The 16,791-nt window shown below is 37.5% G+C and overlaps 1 protein-coding gene across 7 annotated transcripts in view; it reads right to left on the bottom strand.

Moving 5' to 3' along the window:
• The window catches only part of robo3 (roundabout, axon guidance receptor, homolog 3 (Drosophila)), a 176,031-nt gene that overhangs the window by 20,733 nt on the left and 138,507 nt on the right, over nt 1-16,791 (bottom strand). For all 7 annotated transcript variants that reach the window (XM_077242381.1, XM_077242382.1, XM_077242377.1 and 4 more), the window contains 2 exons: nt 7,946-8,070; nt 2,739-2,910 (listed from right to left, as the gene is read on the bottom strand). In XM_077242381.1, the coding sequence (XP_077098496.1) occupies nt 2,739-2,910; nt 7,946-8,070 (297 nt within the window). The remainder of the gene's footprint in view (nt 1-2,738; nt 2,911-7,945; nt 8,071-16,791) is intronic.

Genomic DNA, 16,791 nt, shown 5'->3' with positions numbered 1-16,791 from the left:
AAAAATGGACTGAATTTGTATAACTGGTCATTTGTTTCAAACTCTTTCCAAACTATAGCCCGCCAAACTGAAAAGATCAGTAATTCATGTGATTTTAATTAGATCAATGGCACAGGCCTCTTGGTATTATTTGATCAAGTCGTAGTACAGCTATAAACTCTTTTCTAAATGAAAGTATAATGTCATTGCCAAACAGAAATAAGCCAAATGCACCTCTAGCAGGCTGAACTGCGTTATAATAAAATTATTCTGTCCATTTAGGATTGCTGTACAACATTTATGAGTCAAATGGTAAAGATGGATCTATTCTAAGACTGCATGCTTTTAAAAACAACACATTTTCTCCCCCAAGTAGATTATGCAGTTTTTATGAAATCATCAGTAGTGGTGGTGTTTGGAGTTATGCTACGCATCATTCCAAGCTAGATGTGGGAAAATATAATTTACACTACTGTTCTAAAGTTTAGAGTCAGTAAATTGTTGTTGTTGTTATTATTTTGAAAAAAATTAATACTTTTATTCTGCAAGGATGCATTAAATTGATCAAAAGTGACAGTAAAGATATTTATAATGTTGCAAATTTCAATTTCAAATAAATGCTTTTGAACTTCCTATTTATAAAAGAATCCTGGAAAACATTTATAAAAGGGATAGTTCAATTTATTAAAGGGATTGTTCCAACCCCGTAACACCGTCGTTCATCTTCGGAACACGAATTAAGATATTTTTGATTAAATCTGGGAGCTGGATCACTCTTCCATAGGCTTCTTCAGGGATTTCAAGTTTCAATCCCTGAAGAAGCCTATGGACTAGTATGGAGGAGTGATCCAGCTCTCAGATTTCATCAAAAATATCTTAATTCGTGTTCCGAAGATGAACGACGGTCTTACGGGGTTGGAACAACATGAGGGTGAGTAAATACTGACAGAATTTTCATTTTTGGGTGAACTCTCCCTTTAAGGTTTCCAAAAAAAAAAAAATGTATTAACTGTTTTTAACATTGATGGTTATGAAATAACTTCTGAAGGACCATGTGACACTGAAGACAGAAATAATGGCTGCTGAAAATTCAGCTTAGGAACAAACTACATTTTAAAACACTTTAGATAACATTTCTTTTTTCATTTCTGTTTTTACTGTATTTTTGATCAAATAAATGAAGCCTTGGTGAGCATTAGAGTCTTCTTTAACTTGTGAATAGTGATGTACATTAAAAAAATGCTTTTTTAAAGTCACCATGAATTTACTTTTTTTTTTTTTTTACAGAATGTTGCAGTGTTTATTATAAAAGATGCATCACTGCACAGCATATTTTTTTAAAATTCATAACCTCTCGTAATCTTTAAGTTAAAAACGTTAACCTCACCTCACCCTTGAAACGATGTCTGATCTCTCAGTGGAGAGTGGGACTAAATATCCTCCACAACTGACAGCATGGCATTCAGATCTGCATCCATTTAGTTATCAACACCCAACTTCTTTTGATCCAATCAATTCCCGACGACAAAAACAAATAATTTTTTTCTCATTCCAGAAGCTGTTTCACTCTGATATACGCCAAAATAGGGAGGAACAAATGATCGCACCTTCCGTTTCATCACGACACTCTAGAATAATTGCACTGCCCTCTGTTCTTCTACAATTTCCCCTTCTATTTCTCAACGTTTAGCTGCATCTCCCTCTATAGACCAATGTGATGGTCTAACACGAACGTGTTTCCATGAATAATTTATTATTTGTTTGACTAGAGCTGAAAAAACCCACTGTCTACTGACCGAGGAGAAAAGTCCATAGACAAATAATTGTCAGTTCAGTTACTTTAGTATTCTCATTTGTAAAAAACAAGAACCTTGGAAAGGCAGCCTGCATCTCTGACATTTTCCCTCTGCTACGGTAACGAAAAGCAAAAGACCATAAGGTCAGAAAGGAAGATGAGGGCTGTATCGCTCAAACAAACTGCGCTGTATTCCTACTTGATGTGAAATTCATAGCCACGAGTTTCATATAAAAACTATGTCCTTGGGTGCAGTGACCCTGCGTGGACATATATATGTACTTCCATACATCATTTCATTATGTATCAGGTTAGAAACTTACATCAAACATCAGTCAGATGATTTCAACATGCCAGGGTCAGAGGGGTTTCTGGGAAATGCGATTACATTTCATAAGCCTGTTTTGTTTTCTTTAGCAAACCTACAGCACCCTGCGAAAACATTGGACTCTTGGCGAAGGTTTTTCGTGTGATGTGCTGAGACACAGTTTGGTACAGGCGCACACATGTGGAGTACACATAAACAGTTTATCCTGTTACTGGGGAGCATGACGGAGGCGGCATATGTTCCTGGGGTTATTTGCATAGCGCGATTGTGCCCTGTCCTTTCTGATTACGTCTCCAGTGCTTCCTGCTGTTCTCTCATTTGCGGATTGCAGAAATTTTAATTTGAGGAGGCTTTGAAGACTTTTAAATTTATTTTGGTTGAGAGCAAAAAGGCTCCATTGGGGTGAAGCGGCAATTTGTTCAAACGCAAAAAAAAATATTACACAAATCTTTGTGATAAGGCCTCACACAAGCAATTCAATTACATGTACAGTTCTGGACCTTTAATGTAGTTAGATTGATATTAAAATGGCAATGCAAGCTGACTGCAAGTGTTTGATGGAGCTGGCGTATAAAAGGGCAACTGTATACGTGTGTGTGTGCGTCTGTCCAAAGCTAGTTTAAAGTATTCACTTACTGCTTTCCACCTCCAGCAGGGCTTTGGTCAAGATGCTACCTGCAACACTGATGGCCTGGCAGATGTAGTACCCAGAATCCTCGCTGTGCACATCTGTAATGGTCAGCTCTCCACTTAACGAAACAGAAAAACGGCCTGCTTGCGAAGGTGGCTGACTGGGAAACAGCAGGACCTGTTCAGACCGACAAATACTATTAAAAACCAGAGTAATCAGGATAAATCACAGTTAAATTGATGCTTTTTAGCTCCGATCAAAAATGTTGAGGCAAGAAATGTTGTTTAAATATAAATGGTTAACTTCAAATTCAAGGACCTTTCAAGGATTTTCCATGTCCAATACCCTCAAATTCAAGGAAATGTGGGGACACATTTGTTGTGTCCAACAACAAACATTGAGGTACCATCGTAGTAGTTTTATACTCTTGAACCTCATGACAACATACAACACAAAGTACCTAACGCGGGAAACACTTGACGTAACGCGTAAAAAAATACGAGTAACTAACGTAAATCAAGCAAGCTAGTATGCATAGGCTATGAAGTGTTGACGACATAACACAATAGCGGACCGGAGGGAATAATATGGAATTTTTTTCAGAAATGTTGTTTATTAGAATGTTTTTTTATTATAAATACAATATATATATTTATATATATATTTTTTTTTTATAATTATAAATACAAAAACCACAATCTAGGCTGTGCACAACCGTGATTTTACCATTTTTAACACCCTTGACCATAGTAAACTCATAGTAAACTTGCAGCCTCTCGTGGCATATTGCTTTATCAGTTCATTTATGTTGCGTTACTGCTCGTGACTGTTTGTACAACAAATTATAAATGTATTAAAAAGGATATGAGATAATCAGTCTGCTGACATATTTTATGACTCATCACAATCACTTAAGATTTAAGAGCTTGGATGAAATGGCTGATTTGCATTTACATTAATAGAACATCATTGTGCATTCAATGCGATACTTGGGCATAAATTTAGTTGACCGCTGAGCTTCACATCCACACATGGGCCGAACAATAGCTGCCTTATCTCAGCTGGTGTCTTAGAGAGGGAGGTCAGGAAGAATGCCAGATACACAAAAGACAAGGCCGAAGGATCTTAAGGAGTCTTCCTCTTGCATGAGGCTTCACTACTGACAGCTGCCCTATTGTTCCCACTTGGCAGTGTGTGTGTCACTGTTTCATTTTTGGGGATAATCCGGTGACCCCCTCACCCTAGCCCTCTGGCTCTGACCGGACTCACCCTCATCCTCATTTCTGTTCTAGATCTACTGACCTCAAAGATCGGCCACACATATACACAGAAAAAAACAAACAAACAAACAAAGAATAGACGAGAGATTAACTGGAGAAGAGTTCATGGCCCGCTATACAGCGGATATATGATCACCTCTGGCCTATGACACACTCGGCTCGATGAAGAATACAAGGATGAAGGGATGTAAGAAAGGAAGGTGAGAAGGATGTGGGAACTGGCTTCCTTCCTCCAAGTGCTTTAGATCAACTAGAGGCTTATAATTTCATTTCTTCTGCTGAGCTTTATTAATAGAGACATGAGCATGTTATCTAGCTGGGCCCAAGGACACGTTCTATCCTCCCTTGACCCAATGAGGAGACACAAATGTGAACAAGCTCCAGCAGAAATCCCAGAGTTCCTTCTAACCCGGTGAATGGCCTGTCACTAGGATCCAAAATGGCTGCAGGGCTGTCTATTCTTTCTCTCTCTGAATCTGAAAGCACTTAAAAAACCCTATGTAGTTCTTCTTGCGTTTTATAATATTACACTAATACATATTAAAGGAATAGTTCACTTAAAAATGAAAATTCTGTCATCGTTTACTCACCCTCAATTGTTTTTAAACCTGTATTAATTTCTTTATTCTGTTGAACACAAAGGAAGATAATTTGAATAATGTCTGTAACCAGCAGTGATGGGAATAACGGCGTTATAAATAAACGGCGTTACTAACGGCGTTATCTTTTCCAGTAACGAGTAATCAAACAAATTACTGTTTCCCCCGTTACAACGCAGTTACCGTTACTGACAAAAAAATATGGCGTTACTATAATTGAACTCACTGAAGCGGTTTTCATCCGAGTATGCTCTCTCTCCGCCATAGGACATGCAAAGTTTTTTCTCTGGCGTGTGCGTGCGTGTGTGTGTTTATGAGGCGCCAGAGTGGACGAAAGCGAAGCGAACGCGGCGAGCGCGCTCAACAATGCGCGCGAGAGACCGAATGTGTCCGAGAGCGCGCTCAACAGTTGCGCAAGAGAGACCGAGGGTCTCCGAGCATTATATAGTTGGTTTATAAATAAATGACAAATTTCAGCATTAGAATAATCTCTATAGCCTATTGGTATCATCTACAACGTTTTAATTAATTTACATGGTTATACAAATAAAATCAAAAAAAGAACCTGCAGGGAACATTCTGGGAAGGTTCTGTTATGAAAATAAAACCTACAAATAACAGGGAACGTTCTGGGAACGTTCTCTTTAGGTTGTAAAAAACCTCGAAAATAACCTGCAAGGAACATTCCCAGAAAACATATTTTTTTGTCCGGTTTTAAACACGTGCGGCAAACATGCCTAGAATTTGGCTTAAATAACCTCTGATGATGACGTCCTCTGTAGGTTATAAAAATAAACCCACAAATTATTATACTTTATTATTATTATATTTTTTTGGTAAATTGTTCAGTATTATATTGAGAGAGCACTGTTAAACTGTTTACTTTTGTGAGGAAGAAAATACTTAGGCTACAGTATGTCTACTAGTTGTGAAGTTATGTAACAGTTTTATCGTTTTAATATGCACCACAAAGAGTATGTCTATTTTTTATTATTATTTATTCATTTTTGGTACATTTCTTAAGAAACATCATTTATTTTTAAACTTATTTGTTGGCCAGTTGTGGTCTGTGCGATATTAAGTATAAACCATCTATTATGTTTTATTGTTCTACTATAGTAATGATAATATTTAGAATAATATATTAAATTTAATAGCTGTCTCTCACATTGTCCCACAGCAACATTAAAATAGTGTAGATTAGTGTTCAATGTTTTATAATAATAATTTTTTCTATTAAGTGTCCATTTCATTCAACGTATTTAATACTGGGGGCATCCAAGTTATTTGACATAGGCCTATTTGAACATTCTTTTAAAAAGTAATGCAATAGTTACTTTCTCTGGTAATTAGTAACTTTTATAATGATGTAACTCAGTTATTAACTCAGTTACTATTTATGAGAAGTAACTAGTAACTATAACTAATTACTTTTTTCAAGTAACATGCCCAACACTGGTAACCAGACAGTTGATGTACCCCATTGACTTCTATAGTAGGAAAAAAAATACTATGGAAGTCAATGGGGTACATCAACTCTTTGGTTACCAATATTCTTCAAAATATCTTCTTTTGTGTTCAGCTGAAGAAAGAAATGCATACAGGTTAGAAACAACTTGAGGGTGAGTAAATGATGACAGAATTTTCATTTTTAAGTGAACTATTCTTTTAAATCACATAAAAATAATGAAAACTGAATGTAAAATGTCCAGGTCATATTTACCCCCAAAAATTTACCCCCTCCAAAATGTAACCCCCCATTTTATGAGAACACACACAGACAGAATTGTGTTCAGAGTAGGGCTGTCGCGATAACCGCAATATTGCAGTACCGCGCTACTGACAGGCCAACCGCAGAGGAATGCAAGTAACCGCAGCAACCGTGAACCGCGTTTTCTTTTTACACCATGTGTATTGAATGTTAAATAAGTTAATAATGATAACAAGAGAGGATTCGTGGATTTGGACTTAAGCCCAAACAGACAGTGAATGTGATTGACTGAGCGCGTGCGATTACCTGCGTCTGTCTTTGAAGTCAAGTCATGTATATTCGTGAAAAGGTTGACGTTCCTTGGAAATATTTGTCGTAGGCTATCATCCTTTTAACGTTTAAGGGTATTTACCATGAATGGCGTCAGCGCTGGTCAGCATTACACAGCGCGAGGAAGCCGTGGGGGGAAAGCAGCGAGTCACACATTGAATCAATGCCATTGGTCTCTATTAAGTGAAGCATTGCTTCAGCTTTGCCCAAAAGTGAAGCATTGCTGGCCAGCTGAGCCTTGAAAAGCGGAGCTCAAAGTTAAAAAATAATTAACACCTTGTTTCATTACATCAATCATTTAAGGAATCAGCTTTTTTGAACGTTTTCGTTGAACGAACGGTTTAATGACTCACTCAAAGTCAGACAGTCCGTTGGCGTAACAATGTAACTGCGTGCTGAGTGACGCAGAGACGCTGTTTAGTTTCGGTTACATTGGTTACATTGTTTTTGTGTATGCTGACCACATCATAACACGTATTTATATAGCAACAAATAAATATAAATAAATAAATGGCTGTAAAACCGCTATTGAGCCACTCAAAATTACCGCAAGGGAAATTCCTTCACCGCGACAGCCCTAGTTCAGAGAGCTCCCATCAAATATAGATATCAGATCATGTCAAACATATGACTATAAGTGACAATGCACATATGAGTCAAAGACAGTTCATAGCAAAAGTGCCTCTGCTCCTCCAGGTGAGATCAGATGGATAATGAAAAATAAATCCATCTGATTCCCAGCCTATATGGGCCCTAGACTTGCCTTCCTACTCACAATACTAGAGGTGTCACTCACAGATCTACAGTGTGCATGATACCATAACGAGTGACCTCAAAAATATTTGGACACTTTTGCAATGAACTGGTGTCATGATGATTTTCAATGGGTGTAGAGAATAAGTTCTCCTTAAGGTCAAATTTGCTAACCAGAAAGTGTCAAAATACGTAAGTAATTTAATCATCATTTAATCACATTGGCTCATCCGTTCAAATACTTTTTGGTCCAACAGCAAGACTTTTATTAGCTTTAATGTTTTTTCTGAGCACAGTTGACTCAAACCCATCAGTCATTAGACAGATTACAGTCTAAGAGACTTGTTTCGTTTGCGTCTTTTTGTCTTAAAATCCTTCCAAAACAATGCTGCATTTTTCTTCAAAAATCCTGTTCACTAATTAAGAGTTTGGCCTTCCTTTAAGGAAGTACAATGAAAGTATTCGGCAGATACCTTGATATGTTTTGACACTGACTGTAAGGGTTCCCCAGCGTGCATGTGTGTACTGTTGTCTCTTACCTGACTGCCTTCTTTCTGCCAGAACACAGCAGGAGGGGGATTTCCCTTCGTTCCACAAAGAAAGGTGACAGTACGGCCTTGGGCAGAGATCTGATCCCGGGGACGCACCACGATCTGAGGAGGAACTGAAAGGAGAAAAGAAACTTATGAAGTTGTATAGCCACGCAGAACAAATCGAGATCCTATAGAGTCTATATGAGCTTCTAGAACATTCTGCTGTCTATATAACTTCTCCAAGCTGAGACTATCCTAGAGTTATACCGTCTGGCAGTTTTGTTTAGTTTATACTTGAGTTTCCCAAGGAGATGAACTGTGAGTGTTAGTACTGCATGCCGGTGGTACACAGTCAAACTGTCATAGCTGATATTGTACATAGTGCCACATTCTGGTACCAGTGTTGCAAAAGAAGATAAAGTTAGTATAGAGTTTCTTTACCATGTAAACAGCACTCTGTGCTATAAAGTCTGTTTAAAGTCAAAAGCCATACTATTTATAGCTGTAAATATGTAACAAAACCAACACTGACACCTTTACCCATAAACAATTTGGGGTTTGCTCTGAAAACCATGAAACTAATCCACATCACTTAAATCATAATACAGGGCTGTTTTGTTTGACACAAACCAGGGTTTCTGAAAACTCAAGTAGGGCCATTACCAAATGCATATAATGTCTGAAGGCAGAGATTTCAGGGTTGGTCTTTCTGAACAGAAAGAGATGGATATAAAAAGCTTAGTTATTATGGAAGTGTTTTCTCCACTGTGCCCGCAGAGGTACTTTAAAGTACGATTGCACATCTGATGCAGTGCTGAAGAGCCCTTATCTTGTGGGGGACGTGTGGGCATATCAAGAGCAAATATACATTAATATATAAGTAATCTGGCTCTTTCGCCTAATGTACATTTTCTGTCCACTAATGAGGGTCTGGATATAAACAAGGACTTTTCAGACTCCCAAGAGCATCATTGGGTGGCCAATGGGTTCGTCTCATCTATCTCTCTGCGGATCCATTCTTCCATCTCGTTCACTTTCTCCCTCTCAATCTCTTTGATGAGACCTTGTTGGCTTTCTTTCTGCCGCAGCTGCTTGGTTCTTGCCCTTAGTGTGAGTTTGATCAATGGTTGTTCGTGATGGATGCTAATCTGCTGGTCTTATCTGCCCTGCAGCCATCTTTCTACCCAGCAACATCTCAAGGCCTTGAGCAGTTTCTACCCAGACCAAACACAATGTTTTTAAGTGAATGTTCCTGTATATCAGGCTAAAAATGTGTCAAGTTAAACATGGTCCGACCGGTTGGTTTTCGTAAACAAGAATGTTTCTCATGTGAATGCCCTCAAGTAAAGTGCCTGAACAGGGTCAGATGAACACAAAAAAAGACTAGTTGTGCTCAAACATACGTAGTTTTACATATTACATATTCACATCTACAACATGTCTGTCTTTTTTTTTTGTATTAGGTTGTATTTTAAATTAAGATAGATGGATGCAGCGCTTGACATCAACCTTTTTGCTCACCAGTCACTGTGGCTAGTAGTTTTCCAAAGTTACTAAGCCCCTCAGCATTTTCACCGGCCACAATTTTGACCGATACCATGGGGAAAAACTGCCATATAGATATTTTTAATATTATCTCATAATTTGGCAGCAAGCATATTAGGCTGCTGTCACTAAGATCTGACACACAGATCAATTATACTGTTAAACATGCGTTTTCTTTCTCAACTGTTTATGTTCACTTAAAACATAAGTGACTGTGTTTAAGCGAATACTTGCCAACACCGGCATTTCAACATTATTATTATTATGTGTGTATTTGACTGTTTAAGCCCAATAATCAACGAAAAATAATCAATTTAATACTGAGAGGTGGCTTTATGTGCACGCACTTTGGATGTGAGCACAAAATCTGAGGGAATGTATAAAATGATGTACAATATGCACAATTCCAAACTGAAATTCAAGCCACATAACAGCAACAATATTCATCTGGAACAAATGAAACTAGTGAGTGAAGCACTCAACAAAGTGGCAAGTAGGAGTGACTGCGTTACACGGCACTGCTGAAATCCAACCGCATTTGGTGGGTGCTAATTTCAAGCCCTGGATGAATCAATTAACAGACAGATTTACAGACACAATGATAGAACGAGAGGCAGGAAGATAGACAGACAGATGGATAGATGGATAGACAGAAAGATAGATAAAGGCAAGACATTACAGACTGATGTACAAGCGACTAGTAAGAGCTTTCATGTTCGCGGTTACCAGATGTCAAGAGTTTAAATACTCCTACTAAATAGTTAATCTTTGCAATCTGGCAACCATGCGCACAAGCTCATTCAACACTGAAGAAGGAGGGCCAATGATTTGAAAACACTGACAAACAAGCAAGCTAAAGTTTAGCAATCTCCACTGAGATATTCTGTTCAAATAAAAATGTAATTCAGCCAGTCTGTGATTGAGCGATTCCATGTAACATGATACGGATTTCGATAAATTGTACTCTATCTTTTAACACACTTTCTGATGCTCACTCATGTTTCTTTCGCGTTGTAACTGGTATTATTAAGGCGGCAGAGAAGATCATGTGCACTCTTTGTGCTGCTTCTCTTGAGCTGAGCTGCATCAGAGCGATCTCACGTCACAGTGTCAAAATGGTATTTATGTTTTTGAATTTCATAAGAAAATGGATGTAATTTGAAATCTGACTTGAAAAAGACTTTGTTTCATATCAATAGTAACAAAACACAAAGATTATTGCGATTTATTGGATGGGATACAATGTTTTATTCATTCCACAACTGAAAACAGGATGACTAGCCTAATCGATTCTTGGGATTTAAGAATCGTAAATCGTAAATCGTAATCGTAATTCGTAATGTTGAGAATCGATTAAAATCGAGAAATCAATATTTTTTTACCCAGCCCCAATGGAACTCAACTATATTGTTTGCAGTTGTGGTTAGTAAATAATTGCACTTAAACCAAAATCTGTGTGACAATACAAAGTATTTTTTGCTGTTACATTAATGTAATTTGGAATTGTTGGAATTTCACTGTTTTAACTTTGAGAGAAGTTCTTGTTTTACTAGTTTTCATAATGTAGAAAAAGATTATGTTAATTTATATGATAAATAGCCTGTAATAAATCAGTATACAAGATGAGGTTAAAAAAAACATGCATATGATTTGACATTCTCTTGATTTGTGCTTATATGTGAAATTATATGTGATTGCTGATGTTGTAACTCAAACGTCGTTTAGAAAACTTGTCCATCCGAATAGGGCTAAAAATGCCCAGACAGTTAGTCGACTAAAACTTGACTAAACAAAAACAAAACAAGGTTGACTAAATATGATTTAAAAAAAACTAAAAAGTGCATTTGACACAGGACTAAGACTAAATTGGAAAAAAAGGAAAAAAGCTGACAATATTAACACAGGAACAAACTCCCATATTAGTAGAGGATGCTGCGTGATAGACAGGGTTTGGAATTTTAGCAACGAGTGTGGAATATAAACTAAACTGATGATCGGCCTTCATGTGTTTGAGCTCGGCTGGGGCTGATGGGTATTGATTATTTCCGTTCTATTGCCCTTTATCAGGCGCTTGTGAATGTGCAACGCTGTCACCTTTAACCTTCACCCGCTAATTGATTTCTCATCCTCCTTCCCACTCTTGTGCAATTTTTTTCTTGTGTTTCACACACGATTAGAGTGACGCGTCGGCTCTGACAACACGCATTTATTCTCAGGAAGGGCTTTCTCCTTTAGCTCACCTCAAATTCCCCACTAATTCATCAAGCCGAAGGGCTGATAGCGTTTGCACCTTCCCTACTAATGCGACTAACAAACTGCACTCTATTTGTCTCACAATCTACCTCAGTCACTATCTTATTCCACCCCACCACTTGCTTAGTCGCTCCTTTTTCTATTTCTTTATGTCTCTTTCATTACAAAAGTCAAATACAATCCAAAAGATGCAATCAACGCAGCTGTCTTAGATCAATTTCCCGATTGGCTCCCTGCCTGCCTGCTGGCTTTTCTCGTAGACTCTGTTGTGGAGCGTAGGCTGCATCACAGCCTGGAGGCGACATACATGCTGAAACAGAACAAGGCCCACTAGGGAGCCTGGCCACAGGGGTCACGAGGTTGCTGTCCAGAGGTCAAGCAGAAGCCATATCACTGACCCTGGAGGTCAAATCTGCAACATCCCTTGCCACTATAATTTGGGACATTAGTCTAGAGATACTTCAAGGCAAACTGGAGAGGTAAGGATACCAATTTCCCCATTTGCCTTCCGGGATTGACTGTATTTCTCACCTGGGCTGATGCAAAGGACTGAAATATTGACTTAATGGTATGCGATATCATGAATTGTGATCCTTCTCTCTAAATATGCAATAACATATATATGTGAATGTGAAAATATAAGTGGAACATTTTTGTGAAAAGATGAAACTTAAACACATACTGTCTCAAGGGATTTCACTCTAAAAATATGACTTAATTTAGCAGCAAGAAGTGAATGCTACCACAAAATGTGCCCTGGGCTGTGATAAATAATTACCAGTTAAAACAACATTACAGAAACAGCATGGAGTTTTGCGGAAGGAGAGAATGGAGGTGTCACATACATGCAAATGTGTTATGACAGGAAGAAGATATAAGAAAGGATTTAAAATATACAAAATACCTCTACCACTAACAACCATGCCATGCTTTTAAAAGACAAATCAAATGGATGAGAATGCCAAGTCTTTTAAATATGGGCCAAATAAATTAAGATACATAAATTAATATAATAAAAAGAAAAACAAATGAAAAAACACTTTTAATGTTAATGTAATTTTAATAAATTATTATTAATAATATTATTGTTGTTGTTGTTTATGTTATTAATATTATTGTTAGGGATGCACATTAATTTCTCTTCTGAAGTTTGCTATAAAAAAAAAAAGACTACTCAGCCATAAAATCAATTATAACTATTCCAAGTTATAGAACAGAATGCCATCTGTTTATTTATCCGTTTAAATTTCTGGAAATCTTTTTTTTTCTTTTCAAAACATAATAAATGAAACAAATAATAACATTAAAAACATATTTATATGTGATAATAATATACTACTCTATAATAATAATAATAATAATAATACAAATAAATATCGATAAATAATTATATAAACTTAAATTTCACTTCTAAAGTTAAACATCACTGCTCAGCCATAAAAACTATTCCAAGTTAAAGATAGAATGCCATCTGTTAAGATATCTATAAGTCTTTCTGGAGATTCTTTCCTGGAAATATCACAGATGGTGTATTTGATGGAATAGCAGTAGACAGAGCTGTGAAGGTGCCAGGCTGGCTGGCTGGTTAGTGACAGGTCAAAAGTGTCACCCACCCAAATAAACTAAACAAAAGTGCTAAAAGCTAAAAATTATTCATGGAACTTTGTGTCCTCCCAAGACTGCCCACAACACGACCAAGGATCCAACACCTTCATGCTCCCTCTGGGAGAGTTAGTGGTTAGTGAATACACAGCCACAAACTCGTATGCACATACACCGCCAACAAAACATGTCTTCAAACACCGTGTCTATCCCCAGAGGGACTTGCAATGACAGGCAGTTGTCAGCGTTGAACAGTGATGCAGACAGAAAGTGTGGAAGGGACATGCTTCAGTGCTCAGCGCTGCAATTAAAACCCCCTACATGCAATTAATACAGTCTTTAGAGTGTAACCGATTAAACGCTTTACAGCATTGCAGGTTATCTACACCAATACAGGGCATATGTTTACAATGCCTAGCTGAGCAGCCTTTTCTGTCCAGCAATACCTGCCAAATTCATAAGCTGTATATTCACTGCATAATCAAAATGAGAGCGTAATCTGCATAAATGTGGTTTCTCAGAGAGCTTGTGCTTTTTTAAATACCCCTCCCCCTTGAGGATACAGTAATATGCATGGGCTAAGATCAGTCCTGTCAGAGTTTGAAATAGGAAACACTTTTTTTAGGACAGCTTAAAATGAGCATCGTTGGAGAGGCGCCCCAGTGCAGCAGGATCTATCTGGTGTAAATCGCTGCTACATGGATTTATTTCAGATTTATTGTCTCAGCTCTTAGACATGCTAATGAAGAGGGCAGTTGAGGAAAATGCCATGGATTATTTCATGATGTTGAAAACATGCAAATGATGAAACCAGTCCGTCATCTTTAGCAGAAAGAAGACAGAATCCATTCCTGTTTCTCCTTTGCACAAAGTCTGACTAATCTAACCCAGTGTGTATTAAACGTCTGGCTTTTCCACTGAATACAGAGAGTTCTGACACACTTATCTAGCTTAGAAGTTTAAAACCAAGTTAATTGTATAGCCCTGTTGCAAATCCCAAAATCTACTTTTTAAGACTGTGAAAAACAAGAGGATTGCAATAAAGTCTAACAGTAACATGTTGGGATTGCCGTGTACACTACCATCCAGAAGTTTGGGGTCAGTATTATTATTATTTTTTTTAAAGAAATTCTTCCCAAAATGTTCTTGGAGCTGAAAATAACTGAGATTTCCCCTGATGACAAACATCTGAGTGATAAAATCTTCCGTTAGGTACTGTTTGCAAAAACTCTGACATTGACTTAAAATGACCTAAAAGCTTTGCCTAGGTGAGCAGCTCAATAGATCTTGGAACAGAGCTAAGATATCCTTTGTTAGGCTAAAAATTACAACAAAAACAGTTTGAGTAGCTCTGAAAGTACTCCCAAACTTTCAATTTCCCAGACTTTCAATTAAATGCATCTCATCCAAGACACATATAATAAAGGAGAAAATAAAAGCACCAAAGACCCATGTTGGGTTGAATGAAAACTACCACCCTGCAGGGAACGGTTTCTTTTTACCCCCTTAAAATGGAGCAGAACGGCCTTGCTTCCCTCTGAAAACATATTCTTTCTTATATTCTGCCTGTCTGTCTGTCTGTCTATCACTGAAGTGCTCCGTCAGCATCAGATATAGTCCTTCCACTTGTTTTCCTTGACAGAAATAACGTATCTGGAAATTACTTGGTCACATGTACTACTCATTGTGCCTAAAGTTAAATACAGTTCTTGAAAGAAAAACAAAGCAAGTGGTATAAAATCCCAGTTCTAAAAAAAAAGCAAAAGTGTGAGTATTTATTTTATGCTATTTATGAACACTTTTAAGGGTAAAATGCTTGTTGGGCTTCAAAGCCAAAACCAAGTGGTTTCTGCTGACAATATAGAGTTGTTCTAGCTGACTGACTGGGCCACACTGCACAAAACCATTGTGGGAAAAAAATCAGTTCCAAATCCCTCAGATCTTCTAGAACTCACATCCACTGATTTACTATGGGCATTGCAGCAGTAATGGTCAAGCACCAGAAAAACGGTCCTCTCTTTCACTGTCTCTGTATTGTGATCACGCTATTCTCACAGAGGTCACTCGTGTGCTGGGCTATATAATGACCTTTTCTAATTCTCCTCAGTAAAGGACATCCAGATCATCCAACACTTTAAAAATCCTCTGAAGTTCAAATACCTGCATGTTGGTTTTAACAGTAAAACCCAGTGTTACTGCTCTGCATATCAGAAATAATGAGCTGCACTAGAATAGTCACTCATTATTTCTGTATGTAGAGGGATAGTTCATCCAAAAATAATCCAAACCAATTTGACTCCCTTTGTTCTGTGAAACACAAAAGAAGATATTTAAAAAAATGTCTCAGTGTTTTTGTGTCCAAAAAAATAGAAAGGTTCCCAAACTGAATTTGGGTTCAGTGTTATTTTGGACCCCATTGACTTTTACTGACAAAATCGGTTGAAACATTCTTTGAAATACAGTTCGGCAGAAGAAAGAACGCCATATAGGTTTTAAATTACATGAGGGTGAAAAAAATTACAGAGTTTTCATATTTGTGAACTATCCGTTTAAGAGGAAATTGAAGAGAAACGACAATAAGGAAGAGGCAAGTATGCAGAAGTGAATGGTCACTTAACCCTGACACGGCCAATCACAGCCTCCAAAACATGTGAATCACACCCACACGCATGCAGAGAAATGAAATGGAATGGTACTTACGAGATGGGCCCACTATAATGGAGGTGAGGATGGAGAAAGACAAAAAAAATGGATAAAAATGAGTGGATTGTAAAGTTGGAATTTTATTTTGTATTTAGAACATGAAAGAAAAAAATATTCTGAGTGATTAATGAAACAAGTGGCATGAAACAACAATGGGCGGCAGTAACAGGAAGAAGAGGTGATGAGGAGAAAGTGATGAGAGAAACTCTAAATTAATGTTTTGTTCATGTCATGTTGGAATTACCATAATTACAAGATGACTCAGCTGGCATCCTTAGACTCACAAAAATATTAGTTCCCATGACAACACAACATGGTTTATAAAAGATATTTAATACTTGAAAATATTTCAATATATTAATATATATGAAGCTGTACTAATAATATTTCAGCTTTGAATCATCTTCCATCAGCTGTCAGGTGAAATCATTCACAGCAAGTGTGCTGCTATAAACATCTATTAAGTGTGTGGAATATTCTTAATGCGTGCCTGTTCCCAAGCCCACAGTCATGTTTTATGAAGCAAGATGTGCCTCTAACCAGATGGAATTATGTTAATTGCATCTGGCAGCTTTAAATAAATGGATGTTGCCATACTTCACTCCTGTACTCAGCCAAATGCAAGGCATGCATGTGTGTGAGTGTGTGGGCTCCGGTTATTAAAATTCAGACTTGGTTGAGTGTGTGAGAGAAAGATGCTAAAGTCAGAGGGAAGAATATAATAGAATTATTGTCAAATCCCTCAGATG

This window comes from Siphateles boraxobius, unplaced genomic scaffold (assembly GCF_051911475.1).
Source record: "Siphateles boraxobius isolate OS27281-9 unplaced genomic scaffold, OSU_SipBor_1 25, whole genome shotgun sequence".
Lineage (NCBI taxonomy): Eukaryota > Metazoa > Chordata > Actinopteri > Cypriniformes > Leuciscidae > Siphateles > Siphateles boraxobius.
The sequence above is the reverse complement of the archived record's forward strand: the minus strand, read 5'-3'. Positions and strand labels throughout refer to the sequence as shown.